The 26,517-nt window shown below is 33.3% G+C and overlaps 2 protein-coding genes across 2 annotated transcripts; both read right to left on the reverse strand.

Annotated features, from left to right (window-relative positions):
• Positions 1-108: 108 nt before the first annotated feature.
• Positions 109-3,736, reverse strand: LOC132172164 (tetrahydroberberine oxidase-like). The gene is made up of 2 exons (XM_059583614.1): positions 1,927-3,736; positions 109-394 (listed from the first exon to the last, which is right to left on the reverse strand). Exon 1 carries the CDS (start codon positions 3,722-3,724, stop codon positions 1,970-1,972), a length of 1,755 nt encoding a protein of 584 aa, XP_059439597.1. The 5' UTR covers positions 3,725-3,736; the 3' UTR covers positions 109-394; positions 1,927-1,969.
• Positions 3,737-12,418: 8,682 nt separating this feature from the next.
• Positions 12,419-15,022, reverse strand: LOC132170462 (berberine bridge enzyme-like 13). The gene is made up of 2 exons (XM_059581454.1): positions 13,567-15,022; positions 12,419-12,908 (listed from the first exon to the last, which is right to left on the reverse strand). Exons 1-2 carry the CDS (start codon positions 14,917-14,919, stop codon positions 12,645-12,647), a joined length of 1,617 nt encoding a protein of 538 aa, XP_059437437.1. The 5' UTR covers positions 14,920-15,022; the 3' UTR covers positions 12,419-12,644.
• Between the last annotated feature and the right edge of the window lie 11,495 nt (positions 15,023-26,517).

The following is a 26,517-nucleotide window of genomic DNA, read 5'->3' on the forward strand; positions in this document are numbered from 1 at the left end:
TTTTACATCAACAAAAGAAATTACAATAATTAACAAAGGGCTGGGCAATTCAACAATAAGCTCCAAAACGACCATATCAGTGTAGGCAAACGAAAATTTTAAAAAAAAATGCATCAAATAAATGACGTGGCTCTATTTATTCTTGGCACAAAGACCAAGAACCATGGCTTCCAATTAAGGTGGTTTGACAAGGTTCGCTAGAGATTGTGCAACCGAGAGGACTACAACAGTACACCTGAAGGAAAGCCACAACAATGGAGAAGACACTAATGATGTTCAAATCAAAGCCAATAGAAAGAAATACCAACACAGAATTCAAAGAATACCGCAAAACGTGCTGCAACCAAATCTCTGGGCACCATAACCAATGGGAAGGGCATCTAAAGCCCTAAAGCTACAACAAAAACAAAGAAACACCGAAAGAGATACAAATAAAACACCAACAAAATTACAAGGAAATGTAAAAACATTATCAAAACAAGAAATACGAAAATTGATTTTGCTCATATTGTTAAATGTATTCTCCAAACTAATTGTATTAACTCGGTTCACTTATTTTACTTTCATTACTATTTGACTGAACAGCTACACTTATGAATTTATTAGAAAGTTGAAAAAAAACCTTAAACAAGCGAAATTCCAAAAAAACGACACACAAGCAAATGGGCTACAAGGCCCATAACCAGGTGCCATACCACCCGTAGTTCTTGCATTAAATCACTTACATTGGGCTTAATAAAATAGCATTTTGACTATTTTGTTGAGCTATATGATTAAAACCACTCTACATCCGGCTCAAAAAAGTAACTAAACCTTTGTTGAGTAGTTATTGTGGCTCAACAATGCATATCTGGAAGGCTTGTAAAGTCTCTAGAAGTGCCAACTTTCGTGCATACTGTTTAGCTCGATGGGCCGATTCCAACCTTGTTTTTGGAAGTATTCCCAACTTATCACCTATTCTCTCTTCCATTCAGATCAGGAGTGGGTATGACCCTCTCTTGTAACCCTTTCCTCATTTGCTTAAGAAAAAAAAATACAAAAGATCTAATATTGTACTCTCTTTTTTGGGAATAGAGAAAGTAGATAAATAAATAATATTTTTAATGAAAAAAATGAAAATTGATAGCTAAAATATTGAGTCGGATGTAGGTGCATTGAAAACGTAAATAGTTAAAATAGAAAAAGATGATCATTTAGCTAAAATTTAGCTAAACATTTGCTGAGACGGATGTGAATACTTTTGCGTTATTTATTTTTAAACTTCAGAAACTCTCAAAATAATGTATCAAACTTTCAACTTTTTGCAATCTCACCTGTCCTACGGAAGTCATTAAATTCTCAAAATACTCATAATTATTATTATTATTTTTTTTAAAAAAAAAAAGGAAAAAGAAAATTGCGTTGTGACCCACGACCAATATCTATAGGTCTCTTTGACCCACGGCCAAGATTCGTGGGTCACTAAACTTTTTCTTTTCTTAATTTATGTTAAAATTATTTAATAAGATAATTTTGTAATTTTACAAAGTTTGCACGGTTTAAAGGCCATTTTATCATTTGACTGTTTGATTTAACCTCAAACTCTAACAGGAAGGGTGGGATTGCAAAAAAAGTTTGATACACTAAATTGAAATTTTTTAAACATTAGAAAAATAATTGCAAAAGTGATCCTGAGAGCTAAATGAAGTTTTTCTATTTAGAGAATGTCTGAGAATGCATTTGAGAAATAAAGCTTTTGGGTCAAAAAAACGCTTTTTGCCAAAAGCGCGTTTTTGCCATTTTTAGGCTTTTGCACCCTTAAAAACGTTTTCAATTTTTTTTTTACCAAATTGATACATTTTTTAAACGGATTTTTTGAGTGTTCTCAAACATAGGCCCAAACAAACTCTTAATATTAATATTAAGATGAGAGGTATTCAAAATTACCTGACAGGACCTTCATTTCAGCAACTGCAAGTTGCCCTCTTTGTCACTCTATTTCCCTCATCCCTTCATTTGAAATGAGAGGTGGGATGCTTTGCTCAAATGCAAAGAAGTTGTGTGGATCAATCTTACCCTTCACAATTGCCAGCCTCCTAAAATTACCTTTAAAGTACTTGACCCCCCATCTTGCAGCTTCTGCATAGCTTGTGTCATTATTCACATTCCTACCCAAATCAAGATCCCTATAATTTAGATATGCTGCCCTTGGACTTTTAGACACATAAGGAGTCATGTGCTCATATACCCTTCTTATCCAATCTATGTGCTTTTGTGATCCCACAATTCCATCATCATCCCAAGACACCACATATTGGATGTTAAACAAATTCCCTTTTCTGTGTGGAAATGGGATTTCAGATTCTGAAATCTCACTCATCCGACCACCATAGGGGTCCATGATCAACATCGAATTCTCTTCTTCCAAACACCATTTCCATAGCTTCTCCAGCCCCTCTTCCGGTATGGGATCCATCACATAATCTGATGTGCCCTTGAAGGAGATCTTTTCCTGCGGTGTCCTCTCTTTCAGTGCTTCAATTGTTGTCCCATTTGGGTACTTGGAAAAATAAAGAACGGATCCAATCCAATCCATCTCCATGCAATCACTACTCTTCAAACCCAATTCAGGAAATCCATCCTCCATTATCTCCAGGAGCTCATCAGCTTTCCCAAGAAACATGGAGTCAAATGTCACCTTTGCAGCTTCTATAACAAGTCTAATAAAAAGATTTTTGTCAAGTTTGTGAGCAACATATTGCCACTTGTGAACAAGTTTTGTGGCATTTTTGTCTAAGGTTTTGGCAATGTTGAATACTGTGACTATGGGAGGTACATAAACAAGCTTGATTTTCCATGAAAGAACGACACCAAAACTTGCGGCTCCGCCGCCTCGAATGGCCCAAAAGAGACCCTCTCCCATGGATTCTCGGTCGAGAATTCTTCCATCAGGGTCGACGACATGAGCATCGATAATATTATCAGCAGCCAGGCCATATTTTCTCAATATGGTGCCGAAGCCACCTCCACTGAAATGCCCGCCAACACCAACCAGCGGGCAAAGCCCTGCCGGAAATCCATGGACTAAACTTTTCTCTGCAATCGCATAATACACTTCGCCTAATGTCGCTCCGGCCTCGACCCAAGCGGTGTTTTCTTCTACATCAATGCTAATGGAATGAAGGAATTGAAGATCAAGGAGGATGAATGGGAGGCCGGCGGTGTACGAGAGGCCTTCGTAGTCATGGCCGCGGCTTCTGATCCTGACCTGCAGACCATGTTGTTTGCAACAAATGACTGTTGCCTGCGCATGGGAATCAACGAGGGGTGTGACTATAATCAATGGCTTTGGGGTTATCGGGGAAGAGAATCTGAGGTTTTCAATGGTGGATTCAAGGATGACTGTGTATGAAGAATTTCTGGGGGTGTATACAATTTCGGAGATGGGAATTTGTGGGGGTGAATTCAGGTAAAGGCATTGGATGAATTTTCCAGAGAATGATTCCGAAGAAGATGATGAAACCAAGAGGATGAAAATGGAAAGGAAAGAAAGGATTCTAGTCATATCGGAACTTGTTTCAAACTGTGACTGGGAATATCCGATTTCATGTGTCCGGAAGATCAAGAGATGTGGCATCTTAAAAACATTTGCCGACTGAGAAACTAACAGTTTCATACACAGAAAATGATTGGGAAAGTTTGTTAAGTTTTCTAGTTGGTTTGCTGTCTTGCTGATACTGATCATCGTCAACTGGTTTTACTATGTGACCAAAGGATACACGTGAAACATCATACTTTCATGTGGGTTGACCGACCGTTTGCAGTTGGAACTAAGTCAACTAACAAAATGATTGGGAAAGTTTGTTATGTGTTTTGTAGTTGGCATCTCTTTCCTATGCAAAGAATTATGGATGATGTGAAAATTCCGAGACAAAGGGCTGATCTTTGAATAGGGTTGTTAGAACAGTTTTATTTACGGTGAATGTGCGTTCTTTGAGATCTTCAATTTGATGTGGTGTGCACTCCAAATTGCCGCAAAAGAAAAAAAAAAGCGTCAAAGGGTCCGACGGCATATGTGCCGTGGACACTCCAGTGCCAAAGTTAGAACCTGAGGAAAATATTGTGCTTCGGCGCACAATGATTTAACATGCCTAATAATTTCTGATAGGAGAGAGAGTGTATTTTGTACACTGTGTAGGGGCCTATTTATAGGCTCGAAGGTTGAAGTTGATTCGAGCCGGTTTTACTTGTTTGAATTGGTTTAAGAGTCCAAAGTTGAGATAATCCGATTATCTTGTAGAGATAATCTTTTACGTAGAGATAATATTGAGTTTCTTCTTATAGAGATAATTATGAATAACCATCTTATAGAGATCAATAGGACTTCTTTATTCCAATATAATCCTAATTGGAATATATTATCTATTGATTAATTAAATAGTCTTTGCTATTTAATTAATATTTTTATGGGCCTATTCATGGCCATTGAGTCCAGAATTTGGTGGGCTTGTAGTGTGAATTTATTCTCAACAAATGTGTATGAAGAATTTCTGGGGGTGTATACAATTTCGGAGATGGGAATTTGAGGGGGTGAATTCAGGTAAAGGCATTGGATGAATTTTTCAGAGAATGACTCGGAAGAAGATGATGAAACCAAGAGGATGAAAATGGAAAGGAAAGAAAGGATTCTAGTCTTATCGGAACTTGTTTCAAACTGTGACTGGGTATATCCGATTTCATGTGTCCGGAAGATCAAGAGATGTGGCATCTTAAAAACATTTGCCGACTGAGAAATTAACAGTTTCATACACAGAAAATGATTGGGAAAGTTTGTTAAGGTTTCTAGTTGGTCGCTGTCTTGCTGATACTGATCATCATCAACTGGTTTTCCTATGTGACCAAAGGATACACGTGAAACATCATACTTTCATGTGGGTTGACCGACCGCTTGCAGTTGGAACAAAGTCAACTAACAAAATGATTGGGAAAGTTTGTTATGTGTTTTGTACTTGGCATCTCTTTCATATGCAAAGAATTATGGATGATGTGAAAATTCCGAGAGAAAGGGCTGATCTTTGAATAGGGTTATTAGAAAAAAATCATGTTCTTCGGAAGATTTATCTTTTGTCTGGTATTGTACAATTCTACTGCGCAAGAACTCTGAATCATTCTCTTGAAGCTCGTCTTCTTTATTATTGATGATTGGTTTGCCTCAAAATGACCTAGCCCAATAACACTAAAAAAAAAAACCCTATTTAATGACATTTGAAAAAAAAAAAAAAAAATCACTAAAATGCCTCATTTTACCATTCAAGTGACACTATTCGGTCGCTTGAACAGTGTAACTATGTAAGCACTACAAAAAAAAAAAAAAAAAAAAAAAGGTTCAGTGACCGTTATTTTGGGTGTTTTTGGCCAAAGAAAAACGCCGCAAATGATTTAGCAACTCTTGAATAGGCGTACTTGGAGCACGCCTAAATATATAGCAATTGGAATTCAATTCTGCAACGCTTTTTCAGTTAAAAAAGCCTAAAAAATGGGACATATGAGAAGGTGGCACTTGGCTTTGTTCAAGCACCCCCTTGGGGAAAACATGGGCGCCCCTTTTTCCGAAAGGCCAGGGGGCCCCAATAATTAATATATGGGGAAAAAACATTTTCCCCATATACCTTTTAATTATGTTTTTTTTTTTTTTTTTTTTTTTTGTTTGAAAAACCTGACAATTCATCACAAATTACACTATTGGGCGCGTGAATAGTGTCGCTTAAATAGTAATATTATTCATGCAACACCCCAACTCGTTAGGGCTAGGTTTGTCACTTTTTCTTTTCTTTTATTTTTTTTTTATTTTTTATTTTTTATCTATAAAAATATGTTGCAAAGATCTATAAGGTCTATCAGAGTACTTAATACAATTTATTGAATAAATCATTACTATGAAATTATGTTAATACACTTATTAAAAATACATTGAAATATTATGACTTTAAAATCAATAACTATTCTCCCTCATTCCAGCCTTCTATTACAGCTTACTCTTTACCTGAAAACAAAAAGTAAAATTGAATGAGACAAAAGGGCCAACTAAGTAAATCCTCAACATAAATAGTTGGGTTTAATTTGTTTTCAGAAAACAAAAATTGGTTTCTTTTTGGAATCGCTTGCACAGTTATGACTCATCAATTTACCATAACAATTACAATAAAGTCAAGTAAAAACATATCAATATATATATATATATATATATATATATATATGCAAACCAGCCATAATGATATACATACGCATCTGTCTCATACCAATCACATGCATATGCATACTGATGCGTATGGCAATAAAACATCATAAATCATCAAAAGCAATTGTTTATAGTCATTATCTCATAATAGGGCTTATGTACAATGTTATCCCTGTGTACTAGGGTTGTGCAGCCTCTAGTGACCGTAGCCGTAGTTCTACTCCTCCACCAATTAACTCTGGGTGCACTTGGCAAACTATTGATGGAATACCACCTTTTAGCAGAGCCTATTTCAGTGATTGCACCTCCATCCAAGTATCGGTACCAAACTCTGTTATTTCTGATTTTTCTTAGGGCGAAAAATACTCTTCTCCATACATGTGTCCTCATTTTATAACTTTCTACCTCATTTCTTGTATTTCTCTTGATACATCTTAGGGCAACATGTATGACAGTTTGTCATTATTCTTATTTCTTATAATCATCATTTTCTCAAAATGTATTAACTCGGTGTATATAGAAAGCATTTTCATAAATAGACACTTTCTAAATAAATCTTCACATCCATAATATTTCATTTCAAAAGCTATTTAGAAATCTTTCATGCATGCAACAAAATAACTCTATAGTATGTAAATAAAATAATTATTCACAATTTAATACAAAAATGTGTAAATAGCATGACATTAAATAACTTTAAAAGTGGTAGAGATTTACCTACCACTAGACTACATCTAAGAGCAGTCCTTTAACTGCAAATTAATCACAATGAAAAGAAATCTAGTTGTTCCAGCTAACAACCACTTAATTAATAACAACTTAAAACTAACTCTGTTGAAATTAAATAAAAAGAATCAAATATACAAGGAGTGGGTTTACCTCATATGAATTACCATTTTCTCTCTCTTCATCACCGTTTCTCTCTCAATTTCTCTCACTGTCTCTTTGTCTTTCTCTCAAATTTTCTCTCTATCTCCATATTTCTCTCTATCTCTATTTCTCTTTCTCCACAGTTCTCTCTCTCACCTTCTTTGCTTCTCCCTCACGAGCTCTCTCTCTTGCTCTCTGCCTCTCGCCCTCTCTCTCTCCCTCGTTCTAGCTCTCTTGCCCTCTGTCTCTCTTGTTTGGTTAAGAGCAGAGGCTAATATTCCTAAATAGGCGTGAGGAGAAGAGGAGGTAAAAGACCAGAAGAAGAAGAAAAAAGAGAAAAAAAAAAAAAAAAAAGAAAAAAAAAAGGGGGGGGAACAGAGGATGCGTGAAAGAAGAAAACATGTGATTCGTGAAGGAAAGAGAGAAAAAGGAAAAAGGAAGAAAAAAAAAAAAAAAAGAAAGGAAAAGAAGAAAATAATGGAAGTGGGAGACATAAGTGGGTTATGGGAGAAAGGAGAAAAGTAGGAAACAAAAAAAAAGAAAGTAGAAAGGAAAAAAATAGGGGTGCCTGGATTGGGGTGTCAACCCGGTTAGTTTAGCCAGCTATCCATTCATTGCATAAATCACAGAAGGAATTTAATATCAATCAAATCATCAGATGCATCCGTAAATCACAAAAGATATCCGATTTTAATTTAAACATCAAAAGTATCCGTAGAACAAATCATAAGGGATATCCAATTTGTTAGGCAAATAAAACCAAGCAATCAATTATATGAAATTATCTCAAATCATTAAGTGTATCCTTGAATCACAAAAGATATCCAAAAATCATTGCACACAATTGATAAGAAGTAAAATAATTGAAATATTAAACTCAATAAAATCGGAATAATAATAACTTACATGAAAGTAATGTTGTTCTTTATTGATGAGGCTTCATCTTCAACCTTAGTTGAGAATTTACCTCTACATGACTATGAAAACTAAAACCTAACCCTAAAGAAAAACTAAACTAAGGAGAGAAAAGCTGTGGAATTTTGTTATCCAAACTTGTCTATTTTTTCTTAAATGCATAGAGGTATATTTATAGGATTAAGAAAGTCCTGGAAGGCCTAGTAAACCTAAATAATTCGAAAGTCAATCTCCTAATCCAAATAGGGGATTGAAAACCTAGTCTGGCGTGGAAAATGAGTCTTGGCCGCATTTTGTCTGCTCAAGTGCGCTAGATCGTACTCGTGCCTATGTTCCTTCTCTATGGCGTAGCACTCACGCGCTGATGTTGGGTTGTGGGCGTGGATGCGCTTGAGCACACATGCGCTTGAATGCAGGATGGTGCGCTCGATCCTACCTTGGATAGCTGATTTTTCAGCTTTCTTCCAAACTTTGCATTTTTCTCTTTAAAGCTGCAGTTTTTCTTCAATAACTTACAAAACACTAAAAATATAAATCTAACACAAAATATTAGATTACGACACGACTAAAGGATTAACCAATGTATATTAAGGGGTCCAAATGTATAATATTTTGCACACATCAGTTACCGAAACCCCCTTTCGTCAATCAAGGTCGTTAAGTCGGACAGCCAACCCATCACGTGTGCGTCACATGTTTTGAATGCATATGCATTTATTTTTTTAGTAATTATCCTTTCCCTCATGAACTACCACTCAATTACCATATGCCCCCATCAACTACCAACTTTACGTGTACGTGATGGGTTGATTGTCCGACTTAACAACCTTGACTAACGGAATGAGAGTTTTGGTAACGAAATGGTAGATTGATGAGGTTGTAATATAAAGTTGGTAGTTGATAGGGGTATATGGTAATTGAGTGATAATACATGGGGAAAAGGATAATCACCCCTTAATTTTTAATGTCTCTTGCACTATTCAAATGACACCTTTTAAAAGGTGTGTTTGAACAGTGCATGTCACTAAATGAAACGTGACTTTTCACTGTTCAAATATCATTATTCGGCTAGGAGAAGTGCTAGAGAGCTAAACACTTGAATCCAGAAAAAATTTCAAACTGATGTGGCAGATCGTGAGTGGCAGATAAAAGAGTGAGAATTACATTTTTTAATTTAAAAACTCTTGCCACATCAGTTTAAATTTTTTTTTGGGTTCAAGTGTTTGGCTCTATAGCACTTCTCTTCGACTACTAACGTTTGAACATTGCATGTCATTAAATGAAATGTGGCATTTGATTTTTTTTTTTTTAAAAAAAAAAAACAAAAAAAAAATAATAATAATAAAAAAAAAAAAACAAAACAAAAAACTCTATTTAGTTACGTTTAAATTGTAAATGCCACTGCCCAAGATTTTCAGACCCCATGTTTAGTGACCCGTAGCGTCACAAAATGAATAGTGACTCTTTCGGACGAAAAAAAACATCGGTATTCACTGCTCACTAGCCACTAAATAGGTTTTTTTTTTTTTTTTTGGTAGTAAGGAAATCTCAATTCATCGGGCCGTTTGATACAATCCAATAGGAAGCTCCAAGGACGCCATATTCTAGGAGCCCAAACCATGTGATGGAATAAATTCTCCTCAATCTATATCATTGGTTGAGGACTCCTCGTTCACCTTTACAAATTAGTTTGTGGAAATTTTTTACAAATTAGTATTTCTAAAAAAATTATGGTTTTTAACATGTGAAAACACTTTTTTTTTTCTTTTTTTTTTTTAAGAAAAAGTATATGCTTCTCATTTGTTTAAATAACACATATTATTGTTAAAGACGGGAAGAAATTTGTGTCTAAGGAAACTAATACTAAATTAAAAAAAAAAAAATCAAGAAGAAAATGGTACGTATGTCCAAGTAGGATATATTATCCGACGATTTTTATATAAAATCAATCTATATGAACTGTTTAGAAGGAAAATGATAGAGAGAAATATATATAAAGTCAGAAAATTGCATCAACAAATTGTCCATTATGCTTTCTTAATAAAGAAAATGATTTTGCAGAGTTTTATGCTTTGTGCTTTAAGAGTTTTTTGCTCTGTTTTGTAAGAGCTTTATGCTTGTGATTTTTAATCAATGAAATCTTCAGATTTTCGTTAAAAAAAATATTATTTAATTAATATATATATATATATATATATAAAGGCCTTACTTAAAATTTTTTGCTTAAACCTCAAAATATATTGAGCCGGCCCTGGATTTTGGTGTCAGCTCTGGAGATTGTACGTCAAAGAAGAGGAACTTTAGGATTAATCTATACAATCATTGAAATGTTCTTTTATTTTTTTTTTGGAAAAAATGTAAAATTAGTCTTTATGGTTTATCTGATATACAATTAGCTCCCAATAGTATCAAAATAAACTCAAAGTCCCTAGGTATAAAAAATAAAAAGAAACAATTTACTTCATACAGCTAAATTTCGTCTATTGACTTAACAGATTCCGTTAGTGTGGCATTTATTTAAATGTGGCACGTGTCTCAATTTTATTAACTCTAACGTGTCACACTATTGAAATCTATTAAGGTAATGGACGAAATTTGTGTGCAAATACTAAATTATTTTTTTGATATACCACATAAATATCTAAGTTTATTTTAATACCTCAAAAAATAAATTATAAATCAAATAAATTACGGGACTGATTTTATATTTTTCCCAATATTTTTAAACATGGTACTTACTAATTTCCAAACGAGTTGCTGAAGCCTGTAACGCTTGGGTCACATTATGGTTTGGCCCATACATACCAAAACCCCTCCGACATATTCTATGGTGTCGGTGCTGATCAATCAAGCATGCATGGCAATTTTGTACTTTCACATATTTGGCATTTTCTGTAAAATCCTTATACGTACCATTAAAAAGTGCTAATTGATTACAAGAAGTGTCATTATTTAACCTTCTTAAACTACCACCTCAATGATAATTTACCCCCCAAATTATCAATTGCGATAATTTACTCTCAAAACTACCAAAACAATGACAATGTATTCCAAATTTTAACAAAATAATGAAATTACCCTTACTAAAATAAAAACAAAAATACTAAAATTTAATTTTTTTTTTTTTTCAAATTTTAAGGGTATTTTTTTCTTATTAAAAATTCTATAGAAGTAATTTCATCATTTTGCAAGCATTTGAGGGTACATTGTTATTGCTTTGATAGTTTGGGGGGATAAATTGTCATAATTGATAGTTTGAGAGGTAGATTGTCATTGGGGTAGTAGTTTGAGGGGGTTAAGTGGACTTTAGTTCCGAAATTTGTAATAGACTTATAATAAAAACTGTAATACAATAATAATATTATTTGAGTATTGTTATTTTATGTAAAATCTATTTAGAAGACTATAAAATTGGTATAAATTTTCTCTTATTGTCCCAAAAGCTTAAGCCAATAAGAAGAGGTAAATTTCACTTGAACCTTTTGCTCTGATACCATATTAAATTATTAATTGTCCAAAAAGTTTAAACTCATAAGAAGAAGTAAATTTAACCACTTAATCATTAATTTAATACAAAAAATCTGGGAATTTAATATGCAGATGAAAAAAAAATATTTGTGTCTCCTGCCATATTAACTCATCCAATTCTTTAGCTTTACATACACATGAAAAGCTAATAGATTGAGCATCTTCCTTTTTGTCTCCACTTTTCCCTTTTCACCTTTGTGGTGGTTGGGTTCTTAATACGGGTCCTCATTGGTTTCTTGTGGCTCTAAAAGAAAGTCTGCTTTTAAAATTATGGTTGGATTTTGAATTATTTTTTATTAAATTTTGATTCAATAATAATTTTAAAAATTGTATTATTTAAAAAAAAAATAAAAAAGACAAAAGTCTTTATTCTAGCATTATTTAACCGGTAAATACTCTAAGAGCAAAAGAAATAAAATATTCTAACAACAATGAGATACAAATTTTACAATTGGCCCGAGAAACTAAATGTGCACGGTAGAAACAACTACAACACATCTAAACCAACTCCGTTTTCATTAATGATAGTTTTTGAAACTGATGATCCATTTCTTTTTTCCTAATAAAAAATGATAGGAGTGAGTGACCAACTGTAGTTACTCGACCTGGATGTGTAGTACTAATCTACTGAGAATTGCTCATGAAGAACTTAGACGGCGAATAACTGTAGGCGCTTCCTCTTAACCAATTAAGCTATTGCCTGACATAGTTCCCACCAAATATAAGTACGATTAAAGTTTTTCCTTTTGAATTGGGGGGGGGGGCAATTCTTTTGTCCCTCCTTGTGTGTACCTAATCATTAGATTGTCTGAAGACCACTGACCGCTACTACTGGTGGTAAAATCGAAGATCCATTTGATTTGGAGTAATTAAGCCTTAAAAAGAAAGAGAGCACAAATTTAGTAATTTATATCTTCAAACAAACATAAGAGACGAAAACCACCCCAAAAAAACAAAGAAACCGACAAAAGGTTTTCACTTATTCCTTCTGATAATTCAGTACAAAGGAAACTCGACCTGCCCGTACACTCATTTACTGCCCCAACCAACCTCTAGTTTAAACAAACCTAATCTATTAATTTGCTGCCCCAACTGCCCTCTACCAATCTTCTTCTCACTGTGCCTTTGCAAGAGGTGGGATGCTCTGTTCATGTCTGAAGAAGTTATCAGGGTCAACTTTTGTCTTCACGCTCACCAATCTGTTGAAGTTATCCTTGAAATACTTGCTGCCCCAAACACTTGCATCTCCCGAGCTGCCGTTGTTGTTCATCCCCAAATCAAGATCCCTGTAATTCACGTATGCTGTCCTTGGCAGTGTTGAGACATATGGAGCCATGTAGTTGTAGAGGTTCCTAATCCAATCCATATGCGGCTTTGCCTGTTATAATATAAATTAATTTACCATTGTATCAGAGCAGATAACTTCAAGTTAAACATTATTTTTAGCATTTATCTCACATTTTAATTAAATATTATATATGTCGAGGCTTGCGAAGTGTGTTAAAATATAAATTAAAAAAAAAAATCTCATGAACTTCCATCACTTTTCCTCTTAATATATATATATATATATATATATATGTAATGTATCAGACTTTCAGTTTTTTTTTTTTTTTTTTTCATTTCACTCATCGGGTTAGGATTTGAGGTTAAATCGGACAGCAATGAGTTATATGATCTTTGTACCCCTGAAAATTTTATAAAAATTTCAAATTTAGTCTTAATTAAAAATAAAAATTAATTCTTTTTTAGATAAAAATAAAAAATAAAATCAAACTTGACCCGTGGATTTCTGTCCCACGGATCTTGGTCGTGTCTCAACTATTTAAAAAAAAAAACAAAACCTAGAGTATTTTGATCTTTTTAAGGATCTCTATTAAAATTTAAGAGAAAATCTTAATGTATGGGTGACCTTACAAAAAAATTAAAAATTTTATATCCTAAATTAAAAGGTTTTAAACTTTATAAAATAATTGCAAAAATAAAATTTGTCCTAAATTAAATACCCTTTATATTAGAGATAAGTATACAGTTACCTTGTCCGTATCTCCATCTTTCCACAAACTAAGGTACTGGATTTTGAATAAGGTTCCATTTCTGTGAGGAAAAGGAATTGCAGACTCTGGAATCTTGCTCATCATACCACCATATGGATTGAACACCATCAAAGGGCTATCTTCTTCCATTAGCCTTTCCCACAGCCCCTCCAGCGCCGTCTCTGGTATGGGTTCTTTCACAAAGTCTGATTTTGCTTTGAAATAGTTCTTGAATGTCGACTTCCCTTTGAGCAGAACTTCCGGCGGAGTTCCGCTTGGGAACCCGGCGATATAAAGCACGGCTTTGATCCAGCTTGTTTCTGTGCAATCTTCTTTCGTCAAACCCAGCTCCGGGAAGCTTTCTTGCATGACTTGAAGGAGCTTGTCGGCGCCACCAAGAAACAGAGCATTGTACGAAGTTGTTACAGTTCTTCCGCCTTTGGCTCCGGCTCCGGCGCCGGCGCTTGCCGGCTGGAGGATGACTCTTATGAAGAGATTCTCGTCGAGCTTGTCGGCAACCTGCTGCCATTTATAGAGGGTCTTTGTTGCGCCTTGTTCTAAGGTTTTGGTAACGGTAAAAACTGTCACAGTTGGGGGAACAGAGACCAGCTTTATCTTCCACCAAAGAATGATTCCGAAGCTTCCTCCTCCACCGCCTCTAATTGCCCAAAAGTGATCTTCTCCCATGGCTTCCCGGTCTAGAATTCTGCCATTAACGTCGACAATCCGAGCATCGACAACATTGTCGGCTCCAAGGCCGTATTTTCTCATCAAGGGTCCGTACGCACCTCCGGTAATGTGCCCGCCGACGCCTAAGCTGGTGCAGAGGCCGGCCGGGAAGCCATGTGTTTGGCTTTTCTCAGAGACTCTGTAGTAAACTTCACCAATTGTTGCGCCGGCCTGAACCCAAGCAGTGTTGTCTTGTAAATCAACGTTTATGGATCGAAGCTTGGCAAGATCAATAACAATGAAAGGCGATTCGATTTGGGAAACGTAAGAGAGCCCTTCATAGTCGTGGCCTCCGCTTCGAACTCTGAGGTGTATTCGGAGCTGCTTGGAACAAATCACCGACGCTTGGACGTGGGATTCATGCACCGGCAAGAAGATGAACTCTGGCTTCGGCGCTGAAGGGACCAAGTATCTGAGATTTTGTGCAGAGGATTCAAGAACAGTGGAAAAGGAAGAATTGTTTTGGGTGAAAAAGGCTGTGGCAAGTGGAATGGAAATATTTTGAGAATTAACAAAGAGGCATTGGATGAATTGTTCTTGAATAGTTGAAGCTGAAGCTGCGAATGAAGCTGACAGCAGGAGTATCAAAAGTACAGGGGACAAGGAAGAGGGTAGAGACTCCATGGTTTTGGTGCTGAGGAATCAGAGTGACAGAGCACTCTTATTTATGGAGTTGGGTGTATCCGTGACGGCAACGTGGAGTTGAGGTAATGCAAACGTCAAAGGCTGTTACTGTTGGGATCATTTGGGTCAAGGCTCTTTGTTGTAATCACAAGACCATGTTGGATCTTGGATCTTCATTTGGACCACTTATTTTTGGAATTCAATCTAGATTTGCTGCTTTAGAGACACGTTTTTCCTTGATTTCCAATGTTAATGTTGTTTTTTAAGCTCATTTTATATTAATTGATGTGACGTATTTTAAATGATTTCTTATGTAAATGTTAGTTACTTTAGGCTATGATTGTTTCAATTGAATAAAAAGTTTTTTTTTTTTTTTTTGGGTATTTATTATGACAGAAAATCTTGGTAAAATTGAAAAGAAAAATGTTAGGGATATTAAATTTTTTACTAACATAGGCTTACTAAAGTGATGCGTAACTCATTCATTGAAGAAAAGTAAAACAATTAATTAAGAAAAATGTAATAAGTATTAATGAATGAGTTACACATCAGTTTATTAAGTCTCCTTTAGTAAAAAAATTTAATACAATTGACTAGGAAGACTTCTTTTAAGCGATGGAAAATGGTTTTCCCTTTTGATTTATGTAAATCAATTTTCAAGTTTAAGCTTATTCTTCTTGACCCATAGTACCAATCCTCTTTCTCGCCGGCGGCTAGAAGTCGTTGCTGAAGGTTGCTACTCATTGCCAGCCGATCATCGTTGTGGTAGCTTATTGTCTACGTTTTTGTCATTGATTTCCAGTATGAGTGAAACGCTAAAAAATATACTTAACTGAAATCACGACACAGACAAAACCTTGAAAAAGTAAAAGAAAAACTACTTAAAACACGACACGTTAACTTGTACTAAAGAGTGTTATAAATTAACATGAAGAGTTAGACTCTCCAAATTAAATTAAGTAGATGCATAGTTGAAACATTCTAGAAACCTAAAACGTGTTCTGTTAAATTCACGTTAATATATATAGATTAAGGAAGACAATGTTTTGAACTGTATAAACGAAATGACTGATTGAGAACAAATTATGAGAATGCTTGCTCCCGTCAATAATACTATCATATGATAACGAAATACTATTAACTGATTGTGCTTTAGATGTGATAGATCGACTTTTTCACGGGCATAACTTCCAATTTGTTTGTTTGTTTTTTTCTTTTTCCTCACATGCATTAAGAAATTACTATTTTTTCTTCTTCTTAAACTTGGTAAAACTATTCCTTAATTTTAACTCCTTTTTTTATACTATTTTTAAATTTTAAAAATTCTCAATTAAAATGATCAAACTTTTAATTACCTTTATTTGTTTGGATTTTCTGTTCAATCTTATCAAAATTTTTGAAATACCAATTTTTTTTTATAAATAAAATATTGTAAAGATGTTGCAAAAATATTACAAATATGTTAAGGCTTAAATCTCTATAATTTTTTTATAATAAAAAATAGGGGTATTTTGAGAATTTTGATAATATTTAATGGAAAATCCTAAAGAAATGAAGAATTGAAAGTTCAATACCCATAATTAAGAGTTTTTAAACTTTAATTTAAATCACCTAAAAGCTTATGGGAATTTCCTTGAACAGAGTTTTCCTTCAAATTTAGTTTGAAGAATTTTTTTAACCTAATATATAAAATGACATATGTATATTTTTTTAATAACATGTGAGATATATGCACGAGTTTTTAATAAAATTTATTCTAATTTTGTTCATTAAATTAAAAAAAGCATGTGTTTTTTACAAATTAAAAAGACACGTGTTATTTTTATAGACTTGGTGAAAGAAAACTTTTTCAACTCTATCCAATTTTCTGATTTTTTTATTATTATTATTTTTTAATCTCTCGCATGGACGAAAGAAAGAAAGACGTGATTGAAGGGAAGCATGAGTAGAATTACAGAACCGATAATTTATTACAAGTTTGAATCCCGCACTGTTTGGTCGACTTTTTTCTTACATACTTTTTGAGATCATGACTTGGTCATGATATATACTAAACCATACATATGGGAGAGTTAATAAATGCCGATAAAATTGGCCAAAGAAAATATCTCATTCTCAAAACCCTACAAAATTTATGAAACCCATACTTTTTCTTTCATATAAAAAAAGCCTACAAAGTTTATGAAAACCATACTTTTTCTTTCATATAAAAAAGCTCGTCTCCCGTTAATAGATAATGCTTTCTTCGCAAGACCGTGGATTGTATCATTTAGATTTTGTTCGGCATGATTAACATTTGATTTGTGCAAATACATTAACACTCCTCTAGCTTTCTCGATTAGATGTCTATAATGGGCCTAACCGCTCTAATGTCTTCTATCTCGATTCGGAGCTTGCACCACTAGGAAAATATGACTTGCTAGTACTACCTTATAGAATCCCAATTCTCTAGTAAAGTTTACGGCCCTTAACGCCGCTATGGTTAGCTTTTGCATGATGTGATTTTTTGGTGCTGGCAATGTTGTCAACACCTCCTCCTTGTTGTTTGATTATAATATCAATACCTATCATCTTTCTATTGTTATTCACGATCGCATCCCAATTAACTTTGACAAATCCGTTCGTAAGGTCTTACCAGCAGAGACCCCTAGAATTGTTCGCTACTGCCACTACGTATTGCCGAGAATTAGCATTTTTATATGCTATCAATGATTCAGAGGCACGACTTACCACTGTAGAAGAAGGGCTACTATGATTCCCATAGACCATGGCATTCTGTTGTAACCATAGTTGCCTGCCTATTACTGCCATGAGCTCCATATCATCCTTATCCAAGTGTCAAGGAAGTGCCAATAGACAAGAATTCCTCGTGCTCAATGCACCTGTTTTGAATTTTGCTTCCGTGCATACTCCATATTGCTTTAGTCGCTAACCATTTCCCACAAACACATGCCCGGTAACCTCTGCCTCTACTCCACATATGGGGCACAATGGATTGTCTGTAATTTTCTGCCTAAACAGATTTGCTTTAGCCCATCTCCGCAAAAACACCTTTACAACATTAGGAGTATTCATCCGCCAAATTTGTCTCCATAAAAATCGATGTTTGCCTATTCATGAGCATTCACATTTATCTGTTGTTAGTAACTCCTTTGGTAAGTGGTAGGTGTTTTTGAGAGTAAACGCTCCATTTGCTGTTGCACCCCAAATCGGCAAGTCACTATTAGTGATGGTACCAAGAGGGATCAGGGATCTAGCATATAGCATCGACCATACCCACTTCAACCAGCCCTCGAAGCAAATTGATTTTCCACCCTTAGGTATCTCAGTCAATAAGATCTGCTACCCTTTGGACCTTTGGTAACCAAAATCTGTATTAATTCACTGTACTCTTTTTAAGTAACAAAACAAGTTAAAGAAATTGCAATATATATAGATGAACTATGCAATAGAACTTTCAAGTTTGTATATTACAGCCCCGGGTAATTCTTTTTTTTCAGGTTTGGTTCTTCCCTCAAAGTATTCATAATGGCTTATTTTATACACCAAAAAATCAGCTGTAAAAGCCAGGTAGTCGGGCTTCATTTTTTTTTTTTTGTCAAAGCTCTTTCCATCACTAATATATTCTCTTTTTATGAATTGCTTTCATGAGTTCTAGGGTGTGTTTGGCAAAGGACTTGAAAAAAAGGAGTGCACTGAAAATGTAGTAGATTTGATTGATATGAGAAAAAAAGTAAAAATATTTTGTATGAAAAAGTGAAAAAAAATAAAAAAAAATTGTTTTGTAGTTATTTTTTTATTTAAATAGTAATACAAATTTATTAATGTGATGTAAAAATGTTTGAGTTAATTTTGAGATGAATTTTTTGGATCTTTAGGTCGTCTATCATTTGGCAATCATGTCTTTAAACTTTTAATGCTAAAATACTTCATTAATGCTCCATTAATGCTCACTTATGCATCAATCGGTTCATTAGTTTTAAACCAATGATTCATTAATGCTACCCAACTTTATTTGGTTGGTGGTTCATTATAGTAAAAATCAAATAATTGTCTCTAAAGAGTAGTTCAATCAGCTGTGGATCATGCTTCATAAAACAGAAGTTACTAATTCAAATCTCCCTTCACCTTGTGTGAACATATAAAAATATATAAAAAAAATAAATAAATAAAATCAAACAATTCAAGACATTTAAAACGAGAAATCAATCTACAACCAACCTAAAATATTGCAGTTAAAGGGGTTGGTTTCAAAATTAAAATAGAAAATAAAAAGTAAAATCTTTAATATTTAATTTATTTTAAATGTGACTTTCTAAATTTAATAAATTTTTTTTCTTAAATTCAACTTTTATTTTAAAGAGTTGATTGAAATACCATTAATGAATAATGTTTCATTAACTTGACAATCAAATGTCATTTCAACTGGAGAAATTGTGAAGACTAGAAAGTTGGGGATGGAGAAGAAAGAAGAAGGATAATATCATAAAAGTAAACAGTAGTTGAAGGATCATAAATTCATTCCAAATGAATTATGAAATGAAACACAAGTGGGACCTGCATTTCATCATTGTATGAAACATAAAGTGAGAAATTATTTAAGATAGGTAGGGAAAGCTTTGTATATATATATATATATATGACATCTAAAGCTTTCATAATCTACATATATAAAAGACAGGTGTCTAGACAAGCTGTGTCAAAAGTCGAAATTGGACCCTCCACTGCAATGCCCATTATTCAATGCCTCCTTTATCTAATTTTTATATTATTTATTTTTTAAAAAAAAAATTACAAAATTATTCTAAAATTTCACCCGTTTTGAAAGTACATATCAAACTTAAAAAATTCTCAATTAAAAGTATTAGACTTTAAATTTCTTTAAATTACCTCAATTCATTTAATTTTGTCAAAATTTTCAAAATATCTCTATTTATTTATTATAAAAAAAAAAAACATATTTGTAATATTTTTCTAACATCTTTACGATATTTTTTTATAAGGTATTTTGGAAATTTTGATAAAATTTAACGAAAAATCCAAATAAGATAGAGTAATTGAAAGTTGGATACCAATTACTGAAAGATTTTTAAACTTTAAAAATAACGTGAAAACGAGTAGAAGTTTAAAAATATATTTTAAAGTTTTTTGTTTTGGGTTTTTTTTTGTAAAATTTTTTTATTATTATTTTTATAAGTAATGTCCCTTCGTCTAACTGTGTTGCCATTTCTTTGGATTGATAAAGTGACTTTGGACTTTGGAGTGATATGTTTTACTTAATTTATTTGTTTTACTTGGAATTGATGAAAAAATCACGTTGATGATTGAAAAGATTGGTCGTGGGCAAACACGTTTTACTAGTGAATTAAGCATACGACGCACCACGTCAACCTTATGTAATGCTCTCTCCTCGGCAAAGTTTTATATCTTCTTTGATCAACAAAAGCTTTTTTATTTTCTTTTTGAAACCTTAGACCTTTTCCTTTCAAATAAATTACTTGATGAGATTCTCCCTTTTCTTTCTCCCATATTGAATAGAAAAAAAAAAAAAAAAAAAAAGAAGAAAAAACACCTGTTGGTATTGTTATTTATACATGTTAGTGTCTCTAAGGGGTAGTTCAATCGACTGTGGACCACGCCTAATGAAATTGAGGTCACTAGTTTGAATTCTCCCTCTCCCTTCCCTTGTGTGGACATGTCCAAAAAAAAAAAAAAAAAAAAAAATCTATACATGTTGGCTATTACTCTTACCATTTATGGGATTAGTAAGGAATAGCTTTCTTTTTTATTATTATTTTTTTTAAAAAAAATTATTTTGCAAACTTCTCTTTAATACAATTTTTGAACTTTTTTATAACAAAAAAGTTAAAAAAGAAAAGTAATTTTTACGTGTTTTTTTCAAACTAACCTAACTATATTTGCTTAACACAATTTCTTATATACTAAAAACATTTGTTAAGTTCCTTAATGCAATTTCGAACAAGGTACTAGAAGACCCTAGGAAATCATGTAATGGGATGCCATACTTTTTTTGTTTTGTTTTTTTCAAAAAAAGCAGGCCGAGATACTAATTATAGTTAGAGTATGTTTGAAATTGCGTTTGAGAAATAAAGTTTTTAAGTCAAAAAGCGTTTGTGTAAAAGCTTCATTTTTAAGCTTTTGCCAAAAGTGCGTTTTTGTCATTTTTAGGCTTTTTAGACCCTTAAAAGCGCTTTTAATTTTTTTATTAAACGCGTACTTTTTTCTTCAAACGAACTTTTTGAGTGTTAAAAGCACTTTTAGATCTCTCAAACACAATTTCAAACATATCCTTATTCTACCTAAGCATAACTATAATGAAGCCGCATGCATTCCCTCAAGTTTGACTTGAACCATAACTTGATTCAGTCCTATTAAGACATTAAATTTTCATTGGAAAATTTAAACCCACGTACTAGTGTATTTCTAACCAGTTCAAAAAATTTATTGAACATTGAACCTAGACCCTAGAAAATGACATGCCATGCTCGTTATTGCTGTAGCTCTCTTTACACTTCAACCCGTAAAAGAAAAAAAAAGAAAAAAGAAAGGGATATCATGGCGCTTAGTGCGCAAGACTTGTCTTGTTTTGCTGAATCACCGCCAAAACTTGTTCCATACCCACAAAACAAAAGTCCATGAAAAACAACTTCACTTTCAACTTTTCATACAACAACAACAACAACAACATATTTGAATACTTGAATAAATGTCGCATAAATCAACTCAAACCAACTACCACAGTACCACTGCACATGATGTTGCTTCACTACAGAAAGGAAAAAAAAAAAATGGTATAATGCGCCAACGTACACATCACATTCAAACCTCTCTGTTTTTGTGCACCACTCTCCCCGTCGGCTGAGTGGTCAAGAATCTTCATATCTTTTTTGCATTTTTGCATGCCACGTTTATATTTGGGTAATTTTAGAAAAAAAATTTTTGTCACTCTTTTTATTTTTTAAAATATGAGACTAGTTGATAAAAATTAAATAGTGATCAATTACAAGTTGAATGGTGATTTTAAGAGCCATATCTGTTAAAGTATTGATTAAGCGATTAAATTTATTTTTTCCTATCAGCTTAAACTTTTGGGATAACTGATAATTTAACATGGTATCAGAGCCTAAGGTTCTGAGATTGAACCTTGACTCCGTCAAATTACTCTCATTTAAATTAAATATTCCACATGTTGTGTCTCACCTATTAAAATGGAGTTTGAACCCACACGTGAGGGAGAGTGTGAAAATATTGATTATGTGATTAAATTTACATATTCATATCAATTTAAGCTTTTGGGATACTGGTAATTTAACAACATCATCTTTGAACGGATACAAAAGTGACACAAGAAAGACTTGTAACATTACTCGTATTTTTGTGATTAGTCATTCATGCCGTGTTTGGCAAACCGTTTCATTCATTTGTTAATGTTTACGCACCATTAAAAAAAAAAAAAAAATCAACATCAAAACATTTTAATTTTTTTTTTTTTTTTTTATATCACAAAATTCAATTTTTATTATTATTCAAATAAAAAAATTACTATAAAATAATTTTTTTATTATTTTTTTTATCACTTTTCAATACAAAAAATCTATAACTTTATACATCAATCATTTTCAGGCAAAAATGCTTTGTCAAACAAGTCCTCATTAAAGTCTATTGTATGGAGACGAATTAGGAAGATGTGCCATGTAAATGTGATATGCCACTTTCGGTAGGAATAAAATATTTGAGCCTGCTTTAAACTATGGCCACTCGTTTGGGTCAATTTTACAAGGCATTTGGATCAGTAGGGTACGTAGGAGTAATTTCCTAGTCATTCCCACCATTTAAATATTCAAGTTTTGCTGTGTATTACAATCTTTAACCACACAACCACAAAGATTTAGATTATATAATTCACTATATATGGTTCTATCTCTATTTCATCGGGTTGGTATAATAATGTTTATCAGCTCTTAAATCATTCGTAATTTATTTTTTTAGCCGATTTTTGGCTGTTCTTGTATCTTTTAAGGGTTAATTTATCGACATTAATTGCTTATGATCATCTTTTAATGTCGGCCAACATACTTTGTTTGTAAAATATAAGTACACTCCTAAATTTGCTTTCAAGTAATATATCCTTCCTTGATAACTATTGAGAATTTGAGATCAAGAACCACAATATATTAGTATCATTGCAAAGACATGTTGGTGAGAGAATTAACATTTACGTAAGTGTTAAAATTCTGATGCGCATGCATGCCTTTCAAATGTCTTTCACTATTTATTTTTTTTAAAAATTTATTCTTTTTTCAATAGTTATATTTTTGAAAAATTGTTCTATATATATATAATTGTCTTTTTCTAATGATCATATATGTTTTTTTTTTTTTTTTTAATAAATGTGATGCCGGTGGTTGTAGCAAAATTTCTTATAAGGAAGTATAGCGATGAGTTCCTTATAGGAAATTTTGTTGTTGAATTCCTCATCGTAGTGGCTTTTATGTGTTTCTTAATTGAAATCCTATTCTATCTCTTGATGTTTGTTATGTACCATTTTCAATGTCCTTGATATATATATATATATATATATATATAAGAAAGACAGAGGAGAGGAGATAACGAAATAGAAATAGAAAAAAACAAAAAGATGAGTTTTATTTTTTATTTTTATATTTTTTAACATTTGATGAGTGATGAGTGAATGAACCGCACTTTTCAAATTTGGTGAGTGTGAATTTTAACATTTTCGCTACCCATTTCATTCTTTTTTATTGACATGAAATGACATGTGTCGCCATTTGATTTCATTGGATGATTAAATAAGTTGATCTTTCCGTTTGTTTCGGTGTGGTACAATAAAAAATAATGGCCAAACCAAAAGGCTTCATTCCTATGAAAAATGGCTTTCCTTTTTAAATTTCGTAAACAATTTTTCGAGTTTGAATTACTTATTCTTAAACTGTCAGACCTCCACTAGACCAGCACCAAAATTTGTCAGAGGTTGCTAGAAGTTGCTGGATATTTTCCGTCATCGCTCATTTTTGATACGAGCCAAACCCTGAAAAGTATTATTCTGAAAAATCATTTTTCTCTAAAATATGATTTCGTTGAAAATCTTCTAGTACGAAAAATATTTTACGTGTGACACATACATGTACATACAGAGCATTAATGTTATCAAAGTTCTATACTTATGCTATAAAGTTAAATGCTACCTACTAAATTTCAAAGTCCAATATATCTATCACCTTCCTTTCAGAGATGTTTGGAACTGAACATTGCAGACACTCGTGTGAGAAACAAATCTAAATCAAGTTCTTTACTAAACAGCTTTTCACATGAGGATTAGCAAATAATTGTAACTTTTTATCCCGACTTAATATTTAGTAGGGGTGAAAAAGTGGGCGGTTATTAACTTTCCGTTAACCACATTAACTGTTAACTGCTTTTGAAGGTAGTTAGGAAAAACCGCTAACCATAACTAGGTGGATAGTGAATTTTACTAACGGCCTAGGCGGTTATATTATGGGTGAAAAGGTAGTTACAGTTAGCAATTATTGCCTAAATTATTTAGGTTACATGATGTCTAGAAAAGTTGTCCTGATGAATGAAGAAAGATGGATACCCCTAAAAAGGGTCTAGTGATAATGATCTCAATAATAAACATTTAATCATTGAAAGTTCAATCCTTTCATGTCTCACATTGTCCAGATGAAACAAAGTGGAAAAGCTTTCCAGACCAAACTATCGTGGTTCATTCCAAACAAAGCATACAAACTAAAAGATAGGCCAACTACCATTATGGCTATCACCATGAACCCCAAATAAAGTGAAGTCCTTAGCAACCAAATAGTACTGGATCAAAGGCTCATATCATCTCATATCTCCTATGAGTACAAGAAGAAGGTGTGTGCCTCCCAATATTTATACTACTTACTAGGTGCATTACTTAGAAAGGTTATTTGATAGGAGAACAAACTTGTTTTCAATCTACTAAATGGAATTTAGATATATTTGATAGGAGAACAAACTTCTTATTAGGCGATTATTCTTTATCTTGTTAATTAGATATACTTATTCTCGAGAGATGTTAGACATCATTATGCTAATCTCTGGTCTATCCCTTTTGCAAATTCACTGTACAATTAGATCTCACAAATTCAATAATAAATTTACAGTAGAATGATTTCTATCATTTCTGTTTATCCTTAGCTAGTTGTTAGATAGATTTATATTGTGAAGGTTATATGTTTTATTTAACTGTGTATCTTGGTACTAAATGGTAAATAGAATTCTCAGTGGGGCATTAGATTTGAAAACTCCCACTATTTTCTGTCTTCTTGCTTCCTAACAAGAGAGAACAAGGATAAGAAACAAGTTGGCGTCCTTTCTATAATTGAGTTACAAAGTTGCCTTGTAGGCAGGGGGATCCTAATGGCATATCCAAACGACACCTAGAAAGGGGGTTAAATAGGTGTATGGAAATAATCCGCAAAATTAAAAATTAAACAATCACAACCAATCATTCACCAAAATATGTAAATCTGTAAATCGAAGAGACATATATTTTAGTGATGAAGATGAAACTTTTTAGATAACTCTCTAAAATTAAAACCTCTCCAGGATAGCCCAACCCAAAAAATACAAATATAATTTCACAAATATTTTTAGAATTTTGAGTTAGCTATTCAATGCCGCTGGTTTCATCTTGATCCAATTCTTGAGCTGAAAATTATGATTTAAATACTAAGACATGTGCAGGATACAAAATTTAATCAAATCTGATTTTAACTCTAGTTAAAGAATTTCGATTTGCTCATTTTATTAATTTGATTAAACTTAACCACATCATATAAATTTTCTATTATGATTGATTGGGCTTAACCACATCTTCTAGGTCTTCTCTCGATATCTTGTATGAATGTATATCAGACGAGCATCTCGGTGGTCCTCACACAACATCTCGTATGTACTGTAATACCCAGATAAAAACAATAGTTTTTATTAAGATATTTTCTATAAGGAATGGTTAAAGACCCGGCTTCATAACAAAGTACCTAAGCCCATACCTATAACCTAAAACTCCTTAGACGTTTTGAAGCACAACCCGAGCTTAACCCTTTCTGACCGAACGTACGCTAGGATTACTAGACGTGCACTCCTGTTTTAAGTAGAGGACATACGCAGGGGAACCACCGTATGTACGCTTACAAATAGTACAAGGATGTAAGATGGGGGACCACCGAAAGTACACTACTTTTTGGAAAACCACTGGATAATACCTGTACGTAAGATGCACCATTTGGACCATTGAGTAAATAGTATCGGACGTACGCCCCAATAAAGCTGGACGTCCGCTACTTTTTAGAGTAGTGGGTAGCATCCTCAGCTTTTCTGGCCTATAAATACCTAACCCCCCATTTCCCTTCAAACATATTTCTCACCTCCAGGCCCTTTGAAACCCCTTAAGTGAATATCTTTGTGAGTTTTGTGATTTAAGAATAAAGGAAGCATTTGTGGGCATTCTTGCCAATTTCCAAGGTAACCCCTTGCCCGTTATATGCTTTCACTATTGTTTTTATTGCA

This window comes from Corylus avellana, chromosome ca2, assembly GCF_901000735.1.
Source record: "Corylus avellana chromosome ca2, CavTom2PMs-1.0".
Lineage (NCBI taxonomy): Eukaryota > Viridiplantae > Streptophyta > Magnoliopsida > Fagales > Betulaceae > Corylus > Corylus avellana.

Bases quoted from the DNA above. Each gene is read 5' to 3' on its own strand.
- LOC132170462 (XM_059581454.1), bottom strand. From the start codon at position 14,919: ATGGAGTCTCTACCCTCTTCCTTGTCCCCTGTACTTTTGATACTCCTG. The intron at 12,909-13,566 runs GTAACTGTATAC...ATATTATAACAG, and splicing joins AAGATGGAGATACGGACAAG to GCAAAGCCGCATATGGATTG.
- LOC132172164 (XM_059583614.1), bottom strand. From the start codon at position 3,724: ATGATCAGTATCAGCAAGACAGCAAACCAACTAGAAAACTTAACAAAC.